The sequence below is a fragment of the Puntigrus tetrazona genome, chromosome 4 (genome assembly GCF_018831695.1).
Source record: "Puntigrus tetrazona isolate hp1 chromosome 4, ASM1883169v1, whole genome shotgun sequence".
NCBI classification, from domain to species: Eukaryota; Metazoa; Chordata; class Actinopteri; order Cypriniformes; family Cyprinidae; genus Puntigrus; species Puntigrus tetrazona.
The window spans coordinates 7116648-7134598 of NC_056702.1; the positions used below are offsets into that span (position 1 = coordinate 7116648).

General features: G+C 37.5%; 1 protein-coding gene across 1 annotated transcript in view; it reads right to left on the minus strand.

Moving 5' to 3' along the window:
- Window positions 1-3222: 3222 nt before the first annotated feature.
- Window positions 3223-17951, minus strand: part of nell2b (neural EGFL like 2b) — a 38045-nt gene continuing 23316 nt past the window's right edge. Inside the window, exons 16-20 of the mRNA XM_043237904.1 lie at window positions 9417-9557; window positions 8714-8907; window positions 8451-8627; window positions 5539-5766; window positions 3223-3889 (exon numbers count right to left, since the gene is read on the minus strand). Coding sequence (XP_043093839.1) covers window positions 3848-3889; window positions 5539-5766; window positions 8451-8627; window positions 8714-8907; window positions 9417-9557 — 782 coding nt within the window. The 3' untranslated portion in view covers window positions 3223-3847. The remainder of the gene's footprint in view (window positions 3890-5538; window positions 5767-8450; window positions 8628-8713; window positions 8908-9416; window positions 9558-17951) is intronic.

A 17951-nucleotide genomic window follows, 5' to 3' on the forward strand; every position in this document is an offset into this window, starting at 1 on the left:
AGCAGCATTTAATAGAGAGAAAACATACTTTGCATTGAATTATTAGGTTGATCATTTTTTGAAATGTAACATTTGAAAACGCCAGGTGTGCATGTTGTAAAAGTCAGCAGTCGCCAGTTATTTGCTTCGGTATGTTTTGTTGTATTTCTGTACGGTAGTGCTTCTTAATCCGGGCTCAGCGGGCTTACAAAAACATTGAAACGAGTTCAAAACTAAAATCAAGTCATTCTTTTCATACCCTCTGCAGAAGTCTTACGGTGGTGAGACGTGTAAATTAAGAAAACGGTAAAATTACAGATGCACTTTTATAGTTAAAACATGTATTTGTTCTTGTTTGCCAGTTAATAAAACCTGACCCTCATGACCGTTTTTGCGGCCCAGGCTCACGTCTACCTTTCACCCTTTTAGAAGCAAAAACTCCTCATTAATGAATAATGAAATGCCAGTCTGTTCATACAAACTATCACATGCCTTCGTATGGGTCACTTAGATCACTTCACGAAGATCGTGAGCTTCTCTTCCGAACCAGCAGAATTTCTTCTCTTGGCTTCCTTGTCGATACAGCAGAGGTTTGGTGCAACGCGAAGGTGAGTAAATGATGCCCGAATGTTCATTTTGGGGCGAAGCTTCCCTTCAAGCCTGTAAAACTTGGTCAAACGGTCATGAAGAGACGCTCTATCCTCTTCGAGAGTCAGATTTGCTGGCAGTCCGTCCCACCGGCTCTGACGTAAAAGAAGCTCTCGGAGGAGCTCTCCGTGGTGCTGATATTTCCGCTCAGGCTTTTCAGAGCCAGCTGAATAACCAGACAACATGCCGGGTCACTTGGTCCCCCAAGCCCCCCCCCCACACTCCTCTCTTCCTCCTCTCTGCTCTTCACAGGCATGAAGAAGCACTAGTCAGACTCTTGGCTCTCCATTAGCCGGCAGACAAATATAGAGCCAAAGTGTCCAACGGAACGGGGAAAGAGACATTGCCAGTTAGTTTTGGCAGGGACCCGATTCACCACTTCAGCAAGATTACACACTGTGCTGAAAAGGGCAGGAGATTAAAAAACAAGCACTTGGTGAGAGAGAGAGAGAAGATAAGAATAATAAGCATGGCTACAAAAATTTTAATCAGCATGGCGATTATAGGTCAAAGGTGCAATCTGTAATTTTTTCCTACTTTAAATAAAAAAAGAATAATTTAAAAGTAGCTTGCTCATATGTATGGGGACACACAGTATTTTTCCATGCACTCAATTATGTCATAGTAATGAGATGTTAGGGCATTAAAACTAATTATGTCTTTGTTATATTAAAATTGACAATTAAATTTACTGTCATTTTTATTATAACACCGAACGGCATTTTAACAACCCGTTAACAGAAAACTTTATGCTGCATCACCGACATGAAGAATTTAAAAAAAACCATTAAGACTGATTGATTATTTTAAATAAATAAATAAATAAATGTGCTTTTGTGAAAATCATCTGAATGTTTTTTTTCTGTTTAAAGCGCTCTTGCAGAGACAAATAAATAATATGAATAAAAAAAAATGAATACAAATATTAAAACATAATAAACAGGATTTCTACTAGTTTTAGCTGAATTATATTTAGCTTCGCTATTTCATTTTAAGATTTCTGATTTACTACTACTACTGATCATAATAATAATAATAATAATAATAATGAGAAATATTCATATTATTATATTTTGGTTGTAAAGGATGACAACAAAACTACTGATTTAATCTTAATATTAATAATAATAAATTAATTAATAAATAAATACTTCATTTTTAAGTATTTGCCAACTTTTAAAGTGAATAAAATCATAAAAAGTAGCGCTTAAAATAGTTTTACTTGGAATTTAGCATGTTTGCATCATTTTATTCCACAATTTTAGCCATATTTGCCTAATAATGAACTAATAATGAACAAATAAATATATTATTATTATTATAAAGAGTAAATGCCATTAAAATGGTTTTAGATGAAGTTTAGCACGTGACATCGCAGTGCATTTTCCAAAATACTTAGCGTCAGGATTCCAGCTGATTCTATAAATAGCTGCTTGCATTAGACACGTATCAGATGAAGAGAAAGCAGAGATATACCCACACCCGTATGTCCACGCACACACACGCATGCACCGGGTCAGATAAAGGCTGGCACATGGCGAGGGCTGGCACAGTGACATCAGATCTGCAGTATGGTCCCTAATCTGTGGGATCAGTAAAATGACGGAAATGAGAGGCATCACACTGCAGTAATAATCTCCTGCATCGTGCGTGTGAAAGAGATGAGAGAGGCTGCAGAGGCCGGGGAAACAGAAGCAGCCACCATCAAGCAACTATTCAAAGCAGGCGTAATTGCACAGGATTACAGGCACTGAAATAAACCCGAGTTCAGCCTGCATGAGAAGAACCCAGACGCCAGACTGATGAACAGAGACAGAAAGCTCTATTAAACAAACACTCGAAAGAGAAAAGTTACATGGAAGATGACAACGGATCAGCCGGGATGGAAACAAGTGGACAAAATAATGATGTTGAAAAGAAAATAACTTCATTCTGATGTTTTATTGTCTGTTTCGCACCCTCAGCGGCCTCCCGAAGTCGAGATGAAATCTAAATCTTATCTAGCCTTATTGTGAAAGATTCATCCGTGCCGGTTATTCCAAAGAAAAACCTTTGTAACTTCTAATCTTTAATCAAAATCTAATATAAATCAAACTACAGTAACACTCTGAAACAACTTGGAAGTAAAATAGGTGGCAAACTGCAATGCAACTAAATGATGTTTGTGTCTGTAGTGAAAGTCTAAAGTTTGAAACGTATTTTATTTATTTATATTTATACATATATATATATATATATATATATATATATATATATATATATATATATATATAAATTTTTTTATATATATATATATATATATATATATATATATATATATATATATATATATATATATATTTTATCTAGAAATATTTATTTATTTGTGCTGTCAGATGATATATATATATATTAATGTGATTGTATTTATATATACACATAATAAATTACATATTTTCTGATAGAAGTAAATGTAATATTTAGCAAATGGCAACAAAAATTCAGATTCAGAAAAAAGCTTCAGATTTTCTGACAAACAGATGGCAACTGTTTAATTTCGATTGTTATGCCGTTTCGTGTAAAATAAATAAAAAAAAGAACAACAACGAATCTGCATATTTTTGGAAACCTTTTATTTCACCATGACACAATAGTGCACCGAGCCATTGAAGGAAACAAAACATCAATTCGACAAGAGGTGCAACATAAAACATCAAAGTAAAGACAGAATCCAAAAGACGGGAGAAACAAACACATTAAAGAAACTATTCACAACATCTAGATCATATTTGCCCTGGAAGGGAGCGGAACAACCATTAATACTGAAAGAAGTAAACACTGTAAGGTCATTTACAAAGGATTTGACCATGTCTGCAGTCGGTCCGTCCCATCGAGCACAAAACACTGCCATCACTGACGAGTCAACCTGTACCTTCAACACAGGTTTGATAGTGAGACTCTTTATCTGAATATTGCATCATGATTTCCGACAAATAAACATCTTATCAAGCAAATCCGAAACACAGTTCGAAGCTAAAACGTTTGGTCGCTTCATCTTTTGTTAAGTACGACCGAGCTATCCGTATACTGTTTATGTTATAATACATTCGGTATAAAATGATCTTCCGAAGGAGATGAAACTGTACAGAGAAAGCCGAGACAAACGGGGGGCAAAGTAAAACAGACAAAAGGACGGGCCGAGAAAAGGAAAAGTAGTCAGACATTTTGTCTTTGAACAGGACTAGAGGCACAAAGGGTCCACAGAGCAACAGATGTGACCGTTCTGTGGAGAAAGAGAGAGAGAGGGAGAGAGAGAGGGAAAGGGAAGGAAGCGTTAGTCAAAAAAGGAAAGTAGCCAATTTGACACTCGCTCAGGCGCTTCTATACTGTATGTGTGTAACGCATTGAATAAGCATCAGTACAGCCTCTCATGATTCATCGCTCAGCTCGAATGATGCTGATGACCTTGGCCAGCCACAGAAGGTGCTTCAATAAGTAGATGAATCCTCTCCTGTCCCTGAGCTCTGCTCTTTATTCCCGCGTCCCTTTCATCTCACAGCATCTGTGCACCGTGTCTGTGTTTCTTAGCTGGTTACCTATATATGATTTTGCGCATCGTTTAGAGAGGCCGCTAATGAAACTACATGCTATTTATGAATATATGTCAGCAAGTATATTGTATTTTATAAAAAGTCCCAATCACGGCATGCTCGGACGTAGGTGTAGAAGCCCATTTTCTCCAGTAGAATGGAAACAAAAAGTTGTGCGAAAAGTTGTTAACTTGGGATTTTATCTCGTACTTCAAGCTCTTTCTCGTGTTCTGTTCAGAGCTTATTAAAAATCTGAATTTTAAGACATGAAATCAGAACTGCTGAGATAAAAGTTTCACGCTGTGAGCTAAAAAGTCGCAAAGACCTTTTTAGCGCTTTTTGATTCAGTGGCAGAAAAAATTTGCTTTCGCTCTGACAAAAAAAAAATATAAGAATTGCAAGAAAGTCACTCAGAAATCTGAGACCATGTCACACAGTTCTGAATGTTTCTTTTTTTCAATTCAAAGTCAGAATTTTGAAATCGTGAGTTTGCAGCACATTTTCACAGTTCTGACTTTTTTCCCCGCAATTCTGCGAAAAAGAATGGCAAGAATTAAACTTGTGAGATTAAAAAAGGCTAATTGTAAGAAAAAAATGCCACAATTAGTTTAGTTTTATATATAGCGTTATAGATGTGTATTAAAGTTTTCACTTAATAAAAAATTGCTAAAATTTATAATGCTAATAACAATGGAAATACGGCATCACAGTCTGTGAAAAAGATCCTATTAATACTAACTCATAGCATTATAAAGTTTTTGAATTTTTTTCTCAAGGTTAGAATTATGTTCTACATGTCAAATTCAGTGGGTTCTCCTATTTTTAGGTCTCACTGTAAGTGTTTTATGAACAATATTTATACGCACCGAAACAATAAAATCAAAGCTGGGACTGGGCGCACCACCAAAAGCCTTTGCCTTTGACTGGATTGCTATTAAAATGTTTAAAAATAAATTAGCCAGATGCCCATGAAACCCTTAGTGGGCCTGTGGATGCTGCCTTTGTTTTTATGTGAAAGGACCCAGCTTGACAAGCACATCTAACACGTCTAAACGCTCAATGATAAATAAAGCGCTTGGTCTCAGTAATTTGCAACGTGTGTGTCTGTGGGTGGAACGGGTGGAACGGGCCGAACGGTTCTAAGAGCTGTCAGGTACGGTTCCGGTTGCGTTTCCCGCGATTCTCTGAATTCTCCGAACGGTTAGACAATGAGCAATGCAAACACAAATTAGTAATAATTTGTTATTTACACCTCATATCATATGTAAACGTTTGAGTTGCCATGGCAACGACTGAACTGTACTGGCCGGCTCGGGTCTCAAGCGTCTTAAGTGTGAAGTACCTTGCACTGGCAGAGGGAGCACTCCGTGCCGTGTTTGGTCCAGGCGGAGCCGCTGAAGCGAGTGATCCCGTATTCGTCCACGCAGGTCTTGGTGATGTCATTGCGCACGGTATCGGCCAGACAGGGGTCCGTGACGCAGCGCGGGCAGCACTCGCCCTCGGGAACCACCGTAAACTCACAGTCAGCCACCGGCGCGCACGATATAGGCCAGCAGTCCACTTCACCCCTCTGAGAAACACACGGGTCGGAGACACACATCAATCCTATGCAGAAAACAATCAATATTTTCGCAATTCCGCTCGTGGCGCGTAAATCGCACGCTTCCGCTCTAACATGCTGCAAATCACGCATAGCGCGTTGAGCTCACTGACCCGGAGAGAGCCGCGTAATGAAGGATCGATGCGACACTCTTAGGTCACGGCCGGTTTAATGTAGTCACACACAGGGGGGCGTTTCCGCCAGCGTTCTTTAAAACCTCGTGTAACATCTGCTGGACTGCAGGTGATGTGTCAAAATATATCAAAGCTCTGATCCTTTTTGGATGCTTTCCACAGGGGCAAGGATAAAGTGACGGCGTACTTGGAATGACAAACATAAAAGTGTGTGAAGGTCAGTCTGAACAAACACAGACAGAGGAGAAACTCTCGTGTGTGTGTTTCCAGGGACAGTATGAGGGGATTGTTTGCTTAATAAGGACACATAGGCTATATGTGTGTGTAACATTCATTTGAAATCTATACCTTTTACCATTATACATCTCTACTAGCACCTGTGATCAATTCGTTGTGATAAAACTTTTCATTTCTTTCAAAAAACAATCTTCCAAGACAGCAACAAAACGCATGCTTCCAAGATGGCCTGCAGTTTTATTAGAGTTCATGGATTGAGCAGTGAATCAAGCTGATGAATAATGAATCAATCCAAGTGGATGAATCTGTCGATTCACTGAATCTGTTGAACAGATCAAAGCCTTTATGTTATTTTGCAGTTCATCTGTGCATTATTAAAATCTTTTCCTTTTGAGTCTCAGAGAAGATACGGGTTCGAAACCACATGAGGGTGAATAAATGATTCATTTTTGGGTTTTCATTTCATTTTTTTCCCGATTACATCCCGTAGACCTTGATTACAAAAGGAATGCAGATATTTCTCCGAATGTCTCTCTCTCTCTCTCCCCTCCTGGAGTTTTCCTTTCCGGAAACACTCTTTGTTCTTCCACTCCTCGCACTTTAGTATTTTTAAAAACACAAAGCATTCTTCCTGCCCCATTCTCTCTTTTTCGGTGTCTCTTCCTGTCTTTCAAGTTCCGTGTTCTTTTTACTTCACAGGGAACAAGAAAAAAAAACTGATGAGAAGAGGGATTCGAAGAGCAAAGGGGGGTTGAAAACGACTAAAAGAAAGAGCTGACTGAAAGAGAATGCGATAACGGCATGAGAACAACATAAAAGAGACAAACAAAAAGCAGCTGTACTGAAAACCTAATGAAATTTCTACACGGCCGCGCGAAACTGGCTCCGTTTAAACATGTTACACAGATTGCACAGATTACGCTCGTCTAGGATTAAAAAGGACTTTCATTTGAAAGTTGGTTGTTGAGCAATTAATCCAGAGCTTGGCTTTACCATTAATAACAAGCCTTTCTTCGGCTAAACCATCCACAACTGTCCAGAAGTATTTAACTCAAGTTCAGCAAACCCTGAGGAACTAAAGGAAAACCTCTCAGACAAAGAAATGTGAGCCCGGCATGTCATATGGAGACCCTCTGACAAGTTTAGGAGGCCTGTTTGAACCCATTGTCAGCTCGGAAAATACCGCAGTAAGGATTTTCACTAGAGAGGAAGATAGAGTTGGACGGACTTTATAATTCAATTCTTCACAGAATGAAAAAAAAAAAAAGGTTGAGGAAAGAAAAATGGCTTCTGGATGAAAGTTCAGCGCTGAGCCACGGCACACGGGAGAGAGAAAAACACCAGAGGGTCTGAAAACTGCATTGTTCGTGGTTTTGGCGCAAGGCTTCCTGACTGAGATATTGCAGAAAGTTCCACTGTGACCAGCAGTTTCTCTGAATCCCAATCTAACACGCAGGGAACAGAATGACAGTGGAGATTATTCTGAGCACTGGGCACGTGTGAATGCATGCTGTTTGCTAAAGGGGACATATTTCACACTTTTGCATCATATTCTTTCCCTCGAGTCCAGTTATAAAGGTAGTCAAGGTTGCTTGAACCAAAAAAAGTTCAGTTACGAGACCATTTTCACTCTTGCTCTCGGGCTGAGAGAGCCAGCCGATGAGCTGATTTCAGTCCTGAATACTGAGGAGAAGTCAATATGTTAATGTGGGTGGCCATTAGTTAAAGTGCTTGCATTTCATTCATTCATTCATTTTTTATTTAAAATAATTTCCAAAACTTCAAAATACAAAAAATAGTTTCTAAATAGGTTTCAAAATATTTTTTACTACTACTAATAGATATTGTTATTATCATTATATTAACTAATTTATTTAATATATTATCACAAATAATAATCATGCACAAAAGTTTATTTTAATTTATTTTTAGATTAGATTTAGATTTAATTATGTTTAGATTTAGATTTTAAAAACGTAGAACAAAGAACAAAAAAATAGATAAAAATATTTAAGAATGTTTAATATATACTTAATAAATATTATTAAATGAAATATTACATATAAAATAATCAAAAATGTTACATTTACTTCATGTTAAATAATTAAGTTTTAATTAATGTACAAATAATTCTTTTTTTTACCAAAAATATTATATACATACACGTTTACAAATGTTCTTTTCCTTCTAATGTCGACCATACACCACATACCAGTTTAAAAATATATACTGGCAATCATAACGCATTACCACAACAAACTGGCATAAAATGCTTCCACTCACCATGCACTGGCACTGCTGGCAGTTCTCCACCCAGGTCTCTCCGTTACTGTACGCCAGAAGACCGTTCTGATGCAAACACTGAGAACTCAGACGAGGGTCGCATTCAGGGCAGCACAACACATCCACCGTGGGATTCTCACAATCACACACCATCCGTCGACACATCACCAACCCCGACTGAAACAGGGAAGAAAGACGAGAGTTTCAGTAAAAAAAAAACGACAACTTCTCAACTACAATTCCCATCAGCCCCTTCGGCTCACCTGACAGGAGCAGACCGAGCACCTGTCGTCATCCAGCACCCAGATCTGTCCGTTGTGTTTGACTTTACCGTCATGCGCGCAGTCGCCGGTGCAGTTCCTACCGTGAGGACAGCGGCAGTCATAACCTCCGTCCACGTTAAAGCACACGGTGTCGTTAGCACAGCTGTGCCGCCCCATCTCACATTCATCGATGTCTACCAACCAGAAACAAAGAACACACCAATTAACGTTTTTTCAAAAAAAGTTGTCAGCTGCCACCAGCGATTTTTATTGATTTTCACCAAATTTTTGACGGCCTTCCGAATATTTTCCGCTATGCATATGTGAACATATTATACATCGACATGTAACAAAACTATTTTATTCTCTATCTTTATGTGTTCGTGTTTATCGCCACTTGAATGCAGACAGATTTCATCAAGTTTTGGACAAAAATCGAAATATTTAAAGCATTGCTGTCTCAGATCTTTTCATTTAGCGTCTTTTTCTCAAGCCCGGCAGACCAGGGAAGTCCTCACCGTGATACACGGATTGTGGTATAAACCAGGGAAGCGCTGTCTCTTAATTGTCGACGGCGAGGTATGAATTAAGTCAGTTGTTAAATCCAAGGAGTCAAGGCTGAGCTGGTTAGCACGATCTAGTTGACTACATCACAAGTGCACAAGACATCTCTCTCCACTGACTTCCGTTCAAAACAAGTTACCTTCACACGACTCTCCATTGGCTGAGAACATTCCGTTGTCATGGTAGCCATCGCGACACTCGCAGTGATACCAGCCAGGTAGGTTGACGCAAGTGGCTCGACTGTCACACTCCACAAATCCATCGGAGCACTCGTCGATGTCTGAAGAGACAAGGTGGAGACGCGCATGAAAAAACTTGGGAAGTGCCTGGAAACAGAAGAGTGTCGGTCTAGGGGAGCACAACTGTACCACGCAAAAAACACTGTGAAAATAGTACGAAATACTATTTAATATGGCATTCGAAGCCAGAAAGATATTTAAAGAATGTGTGTGTGTGTGTGTGTGTGTTTATATCAAGTAAATTGCATTTATTTCATGCTAACAATATTTACCGACTTGAGACTTGCATATAAAAAATGTCAGATTACTTATACTTTAACACAAACACACAGTATCTTTACTAAGTGTGTGTGTGTGTTTACATCATTAAGAGATTTCCACTTCAAACAGATATTTTAGATTTTCTATTCATCAAAAAATCTTAAACATTCTGCACAACACAACTGTGTTAAACATGAACCGTAATTATAGATGTATGTCGAACACCGAATTAGCATGTTACAATGATTTCTGAAGGATCACGTCACACTGAAAATTCAGTTTTAAATGGCAGGAATGAATGGCATTATGAAATGTATTAAAACAGATTCAAAAATATTTGAAATTGCAAATATTTCACAGTGTTTTTACCGTGCTGCTGATAAAATAAACTCAGCTGTGGTGACCCCAGGAGGCTTCTCAGAGCGCATACTGCAATGTTGAGTTATGCTAGACTGTATTATCTTGTTTGCATAACCTTTTCGAAATCCTAAATGGATGCAAATCTATATTTGATGTCTGTCCTCACACCAGACACAAAGAAAAGGAGACACATAGAGCTTCTGCCAGGGGCGTCTTGAAAGGAGCGTATCCAACAGCTGTTGATAATGACGCTCTTCACAATCTATTCAACTTTCAGACTTTGTCCTTGAATTACGCTCTCATAGAAAGCGACGCTGAGCGTCCCTCAGATCCGGTCGCTTCAATGACAACTTCAACCACAATGGCATACTGGGGGAGAAATGGTTTTGTGACTTTAACCTTAGGTCACCAAATGCGTTTCACCTCACCCATCTGATTATATCGTGTATATTATTCAATGCCAAATGCTGAAGTTAAGGCAAGGCTGAGTAGAGAATATAAAACGAAACCCGATGAATACTGCGTGCTTGTGGGTGTGAGACAGAGAGAGAGAGAGAGAGAGAGAGAGAGAGTGGAAAAAAAAAAATGATGTAGCCTTGAGAGTCTTTGTGAAAGAGCACAGAATATGAGAAACCGCCCTAAGGAGCTTGTGAATTAGGATTGCAAGTGTTGCATGTTGGTACGGCAGGGCTGAGAAATATTTAAAGGGATAGTTTCCTCAAAAAAAGAAAACATAAGACATAACTTGCTCACCTACGCTGTTCTAAACGAACAAAACACGGCATTAAACAACCAAAAGAGTAGTCTAAAAACACCACAAATAGTACATTTTGTCAAAAACACAGCAAAAACAACATTATAAAATATTGAAGAGAAATGCGAAATTTTATTCGTGTGATGGCAAAGCTGACTTTTTAGTTGTCAATGTCACATTATCCTGCAGAAATCACTCTAATATGCTGTACTTATTAGTTAATCAATGCTGGAAAAATACAACGTTTTTGGAAACCGTGATATATTCCCTTTCAGAATGTAGTTTGCTTACATTAACACCATGAATTAGGATTATTTTACAATTATTATAAATGTCTGTAACATAATGTTTGATCGATTTAAAGGGACAGTTCACCAAAAATTCTAAGTTCAAAAACAATTCTGTTATTAATTACTCACCATCATGTCATTCTAAACCTGTAAGACATTCATTCATCTTCAGATTACAAACTAACAGTTTTTTTAATTAGATCCGAGAGCTTCTTGTAGCTTTTTTTAACATTACAGTTAAATCACAGACGTCGCATGGACTATTTTAACAATGTCCTTACTACTTTTGTGGTCCTTGAACATGATTCACAGTTACTTTGCTGTCCATGGAGGGTTAAAAAAATGTGTATGTGTATATACATATATATATGTGTGTGTGTGTGTGTGTGTGTGTGTGTATATATATATATATACACACACACACACATTTAAAAATGTTTAACCTGTCAGATTTGTTTCTATCACACATAAAATATCAAAAATCAGGTTATATTTATTAAATTTAGGGTCATTATCGTATAGGGTTATTGTCAGTTTGGGTTTATAAATGCTAACAATCTTTTTTGGGCGAACTGTCCCTTTAAGAGAACCCTCTGCAGAAACCTTCGATCAGAAGCCGAATGTCTGATGCGAGATTTTTTTTCTTGCGAGGCTTCTGAATATTTTTCACTCCTCCGACTAAGACACTTTTTCAAAAGATTTCACTTGCCTAACACTAAATCCCCCATCCCTCTAAAACAAAGAGCGGCGAAAATAACACAAACAGCGCTGAATAATACATCGACGTAGGCAGTGCTGATGACATTTATTCATTTTCTTCCTTGAGCACAAACACACACTGCACTCATCTCCCTCAGAGGAACGGCTGGCATTTGTGCTGTCAGTAAGCAGTAGCGAGTATTGATTGACTGTGTATTCGCGGGCAAACCCCCAGGGTTCCCGCTGTCCTGCAGCCCTGCCACTAATTTGTCACGGAATGTCACAAGTCGACGGCGCAACACACAGTCTCCATCTCATTTGTTCCATCCTCGACATTTGGGATCCTCGTATATTTCCATTTGTTTGCAGCGGTGAGTTGCGCTCAAGGTCAGTTTCAAGGAATATTCCGCTCTCCTCTGTACAGTAAATGAGTTTGTTTCATCATCACTGATTCTGAGAAATGTGGCACTGTCCTTTACTGCGCGCCGTCGACGGATCCTCTGGAGTGAATGGGTGCCGTCAGAACGAGAGCTCAAACACCTCGGAATAAACCACAAGCGAGCTCCAGTTCATCAACTAGTGTCTGTTTTGAAAAGCTGTGTGCTTATGGAAAACGAATCCATCCTCAAGGCCTTTTAGCATTAAACTATCAGGTTCATAATTCATAATATTGCTTCTACCACCGACAAAGTCCATTCTCCGTTGTTCTTTCACTCCTACAATGGTTATAAACGGAGCTTGATCTGTGCATATTTCTCTCCTGATTCAGATAAGACAACGTGTTCACCGGAGAAAGCAATATTATTCATATTATGGTCGTATTTGAAGATGAAAATGAATCGCACACACTTTTTTAGCGTGGATTACTTGTGATGTTTTTATCAGTCGTTCAGACTCTCATTCTGACGGCACCCATTCACATCAGTGAGCAAGCGATGTAGTGCTAAATATCGCATTAGGGTGCAGTTTCTTTTGAGATCATTAGGATCGGGGTGTATAATTTACTACCAGAACAGGCCGAACACTTCCCGAGTCAAAGTGCCAAGTAAAACAGATTATCCAATCCCATGAGCACAGACGGGAATAGTTATGGGTCCACAGCGGAATCCTCGAGTCAATTTCATCAGGGACGATTCTTCAAACGGTAAGTCATCTATCCACTCGGTCCCTTAACGTCCCGGCTGTTCCCACCCCTGCTATCTCCTTCATCTGCCCTGCTCTCATTTTTTTTCCCCCTTCCCTTCATCCTCCCCCTCCATCCTCACACTAATGAACAGATTCACACCCACTGCTGGTTCTCACCGGGGAGCCGAGGACCGTAGAAGGGCCTCCATGCAAACGAGAGTGTGCGCATGAAAGCCTGGTCCCGTTCTCAAACAAAGTCTGCCACTTTTTTTGAACAAGAAGTTCAAACGCGCACCTTTTCTTACCGAGAGCAGATTCTCAGAGCTTCCCCAATAAAAGCGGCAATTCAGAGGAAAGTATTACCTTTAAAGTCGATGTGAATTGTTGTTCTCAACCTATTTTATTGGATGCTGCACTTCAGAGAAACAAAAAGTCTTTAGAAAAACAAGAGCATTTAGAAAGCAAATACTGTTGAGTTTAGATGAAAACTATAACTTTTTTTTTTCTGTTTTTACTTTTCTTACCCAATTTAATTTTTTTTTTACAAATAAAACTATATATATTTATATGAATTTATAAATTAAATGTTAAACAGATTTATATATATATATATATAATTTTATATATATAATAATAATATATAATTTTAACACACATTTAAAAAAATCTCAATTTCAAAATGTTGCATTACAAATGTAAAAAAAAAAATATATATATATATATATATATATATATATATATATATATATATATATATATATATATATATATATATATATATATGCTCAGCAAATATTAGCTGTTTATTATTATTTTGTTAAATAAAAAAGTACATGCGCAATAACATACGACGATGTCATATATATTAAAACATAAGAGCAAATACGAACGCAACTCTGATCGTGCGAAAACCGAGGTCTGCGCTGCACAGTAAGGCAAGACGCTCAACAGCTAAAGACTAATTAGCTCCACCTCATTAGACAAGATGAGTAACGCCTTGGAATACATGAACCCAATGAAGCAGACATAATCAGAGCGCTTAAATAAACATGGAGGAGTTTTATCGGAAGACCCAAGCAGCAGTTGTTTTGAATCTCTTTGTACACACAATGTTACGCTCCTCCCTGTGGGACCGTCTCACTAGAGCTTCTGAAGATATTCTCATTAAAATTTGATAGGGGTATAGGGCTCCGTTCTAGCTCGATGAGAAAAGACTTCTTCTCCAGACTCCCATCCTGGTGCGAAGACACAGTTGAGGTGTTCAGCCGGTTCACGCCCCTCGCTGTACACCTATCACATGAAGAATTAACAAGTAGCCTGCAGAAACGTCTTGTTTAAGAGGAAGGACCCCCGAGCCCGGGGCGTTTAACCCCTGAGGACCCACTGTAATTGGGTTTCCTTTATGAACGGAGCGCGTGTGAAGCATCTGAGCCAATCCGATGGATAATACATGCTGCCAATCTTCTAAGAGGTAAGAGCTGGAATATGAAAGGAGACGCGACTCCCTACAGCTTCCTTTTCAGAGAAAGATATAAAGAGAGCGAGAGAGAGAGAGCTTCCCTCGCAGCATTTTTATTCCGAAAGCATCTCCGCGACAGGATATTTGATGGAGAAGATAATTCTGAGCCTTTGTGCTTCAGTCGATTACTCTCATTAAAGAACAGAATAACAATAAAAACACAAAGAGCTTATCAAATCATTTCTCTATTTTACCAGGAGAAGAATGTCCCCCTGAACTAATGGATTGCTTTGTATTTACAGAACCGGTGGGGAGTGTTACCGGAGTCGGCCATATGCGCCAACGTCAAGCTGGCATGGATTTAAAAAAAAAAAAATTTTTAAAGAGAGAGAGAGGGGCTTACTTGACAAAGACGGAGAGTTTAATAATGCAGTTCTTTTAGTGGAGGGATGGGAGGTTTCAAAGGGACAGAGGAACAGACGTTTCTTTGCTTCTCATGTTTGTTTGTGCAATATTTATCCTCTTTGTGCTTTTGTCATGACATTATATTTTCCCTCAGAGGAAGACAGAAAACATGAGGGAGAAGCCGTGAGGGATTACAGACAAAAAAACAGGCATAAAGCACGCAATCTATTGTCACATATACGGGAAAACACCACAACACCCGAAAGTTACGAGATCTTTTTAACATACGGTAATAGTAAAAGTGAAATTCAAATAAATAAAAGAAATTACTTAGATCAGTGGGAAATGTAGTAATAGTAATAATAATAATAATAATAAGATAATATATAAAATAATAATAATAAAATGAATAAACACTGGGGTTTATTCAATGAATTACATTTTGTTTTATTATTTTTGTCATTTGTAAAAAAAAAAATATATATATATATATATAATTTCTCTCTGCATTTCAATAATTACAAGTAACAATTACATATTAAAAAATCAACAAACAAAAAAACAATAAACAGTTAAACAAATAAACAAACATAAACAGAATGAAATTGCAATAAAAATCTGGAGCTTTTTGTCATTTTTATAAATATTTTTTTTCAGTTTTTTTTTTCTGACAAATTTTTTTTCTTGGTAAAAACTTTTTCCTTTTTTTTCTCTCTGTAATTCACAATTTCGATAAACAAACGAACAAATCAGCAAACGAACGAAAATAAATACGAATACATGCAATAAAAATCTGGGTTTCAAAGTCTTTACATTTTTTATAACGTAAAAACAAAAAGATGCGTTTCGCAATCTAATTTCAACGTGAAAATAAGAAAAGATTAGGATTGACAAAAATGTAAAACTAAAATTAGATTTTTTAAAAATACATAATTATTGTGACGTTAGTGGATTTTCTTTTTCATAAAAATGAAATGTCTTTATTTGTGCATTTATCTTAGTCGTTTTTAGCTCTGTAGTTCACCACAAAGAAAACCAAAAAAACAATAAATAAATAAATCTGAAATGACTGTAAGTTTTTGGCATGCTTATTAAGCCGTTTTGCTAGGCAGATATTTGAAGCTTTTGTTTCATTCTCGTGAAGACATTTGGTCCCCGCAATGCAGGCAAAACCTGACCCACGTAACATAGCTGTGAGTTTGTCTGTGTGTCAGCCAGTTCTCCCTCCAAGAACGGTGAGTCAGGCGCTCGGCGCACACACAAAGCACACCTCACTCTATCTCCTCTCTATCTCTCCACCAGCTGTCTCCTTCAGTCCCCATGCCTCCTCATTTCCTCTCTTTCTCTTTCCCTTCATCATCCCTCTGTCACTCACACATAGGAGCGAGTGGGTGTTGGAGCGGTTTGTAAAAAACCACCGGCAGATGCCCTGCTGGGTAACGTTGAGCTAAAGGTTCTGAGGTCTCTGGCTCCCTCACACACACACACACACACACACACACACACCGATCCCCAGAGCCATAAAAAGCTTCACGTCCATCTCTTTTCTGCTGTTCCAGAGTTTAGTGGCTCGCTTGAAATCGTACCTGCCAACAGAAGCCTGCACTGCGAAAAAAAATCAATCTCCTAATCGGTATTTTGACTTGTTTCTGACTTACTTAAAACTTCATGGAAATAAAGTTGGTGCAGAACCAGTTTGGCTTATAAATTGCTAGCAAAGTTCACGTATAATTCCAAAGGAGCGGCAGTAAAATATATTCTAGCGTCAAAATGAAAAGTTCTATGCTGCGCGAAGCCACAAAATGTTTAATATAAAGCTACGAGACGGGCGCAAACAAAGACGACTTGATCGTCACTGATTAAAACTGAAATAACATGCAAGAAACGCGATCTGTGTCTTCACGCTTTCATGTCACTTTCGGTTAAACTATGGCGTTGGAGAAACAGGTGACATCTGTCTTCAGACACGCGTGGATTTAATCTGTAATGATACTTGGTTCACGTGTATACAGTATGAGGGGGTTTATCTTTCTGCCGTTTGCCTTTGTCTGTATTTTCGTTCATTCAGCTCATTAATGACATAAAACAAGCAAAAAATAAATAAATAAAACGTACAACATTTTGTTATCATTTCACCACTCTACCTAGAAAATTATTAATAAAAAGCTAGAATTATTAATATATTTATATTATATTAAAACCAAATATTTAATTGTCATATTATTAAAAAGCATATAACAAGTATTAATGTTTATGATAATTCATTAATTATTATAATTAACAAATCATCATGAATATTTGACTTAAAATTGAGGTTTAATTTTTTTCAAAATATAAAAAAATATATATAATTTTTGATCTTATTATAATTTGAATATCCATCCCTATTATATTACATTATTTTATTTGTATATTATTTTATAATACAATTTACCTTTATTAATTTATATTAATATTAAAATATATTTGAACAATACGATTAATATTTAACTTTTACTATAACTCAAGTGCATCGTTTTACTTTTACTTTAATTATAAAAAGCAGTTATACCAACCAACTATAAATATTTCTTTTAAAATAATAAAAAAATAACTAACTTATTATCAAATTTGTTACATTTAGTTATTAATTGTTAGCTGGAAAAAAATAACACCGTAAACTACTGAAAAAAAAAACATTTTAATAATAGTCTAGATTCTATTTATAATAAAATAAATACAAGTAAATAGTTTTTATTCTGTACTGCATCACAGAGACTAAGCTTAAAGTGAATGAATTTAGCAATAGCACCACATTATCCTTAGACATTAATCATCAAATTTAGCAAACGGTGTCATGAAATATTGCACAGTCCACAGAGAGCCATCACTGATCATGTTCACATTCTTGGACATCATCTGACAGAAGCTATCTCACTCGTCTGGAAAATATCAAAAATAAATCACCGACTCGCTCCATCGCCGTAATACGAAAACACTTGAGGGGCAACTTCACAGCGTGAGAGTATGTTCTACACTTTCCCCCCACTCCCAATTCCTTGCCCTGGCATCTGCTGAAAGGTTACAAGGAATGTCCTTCCGC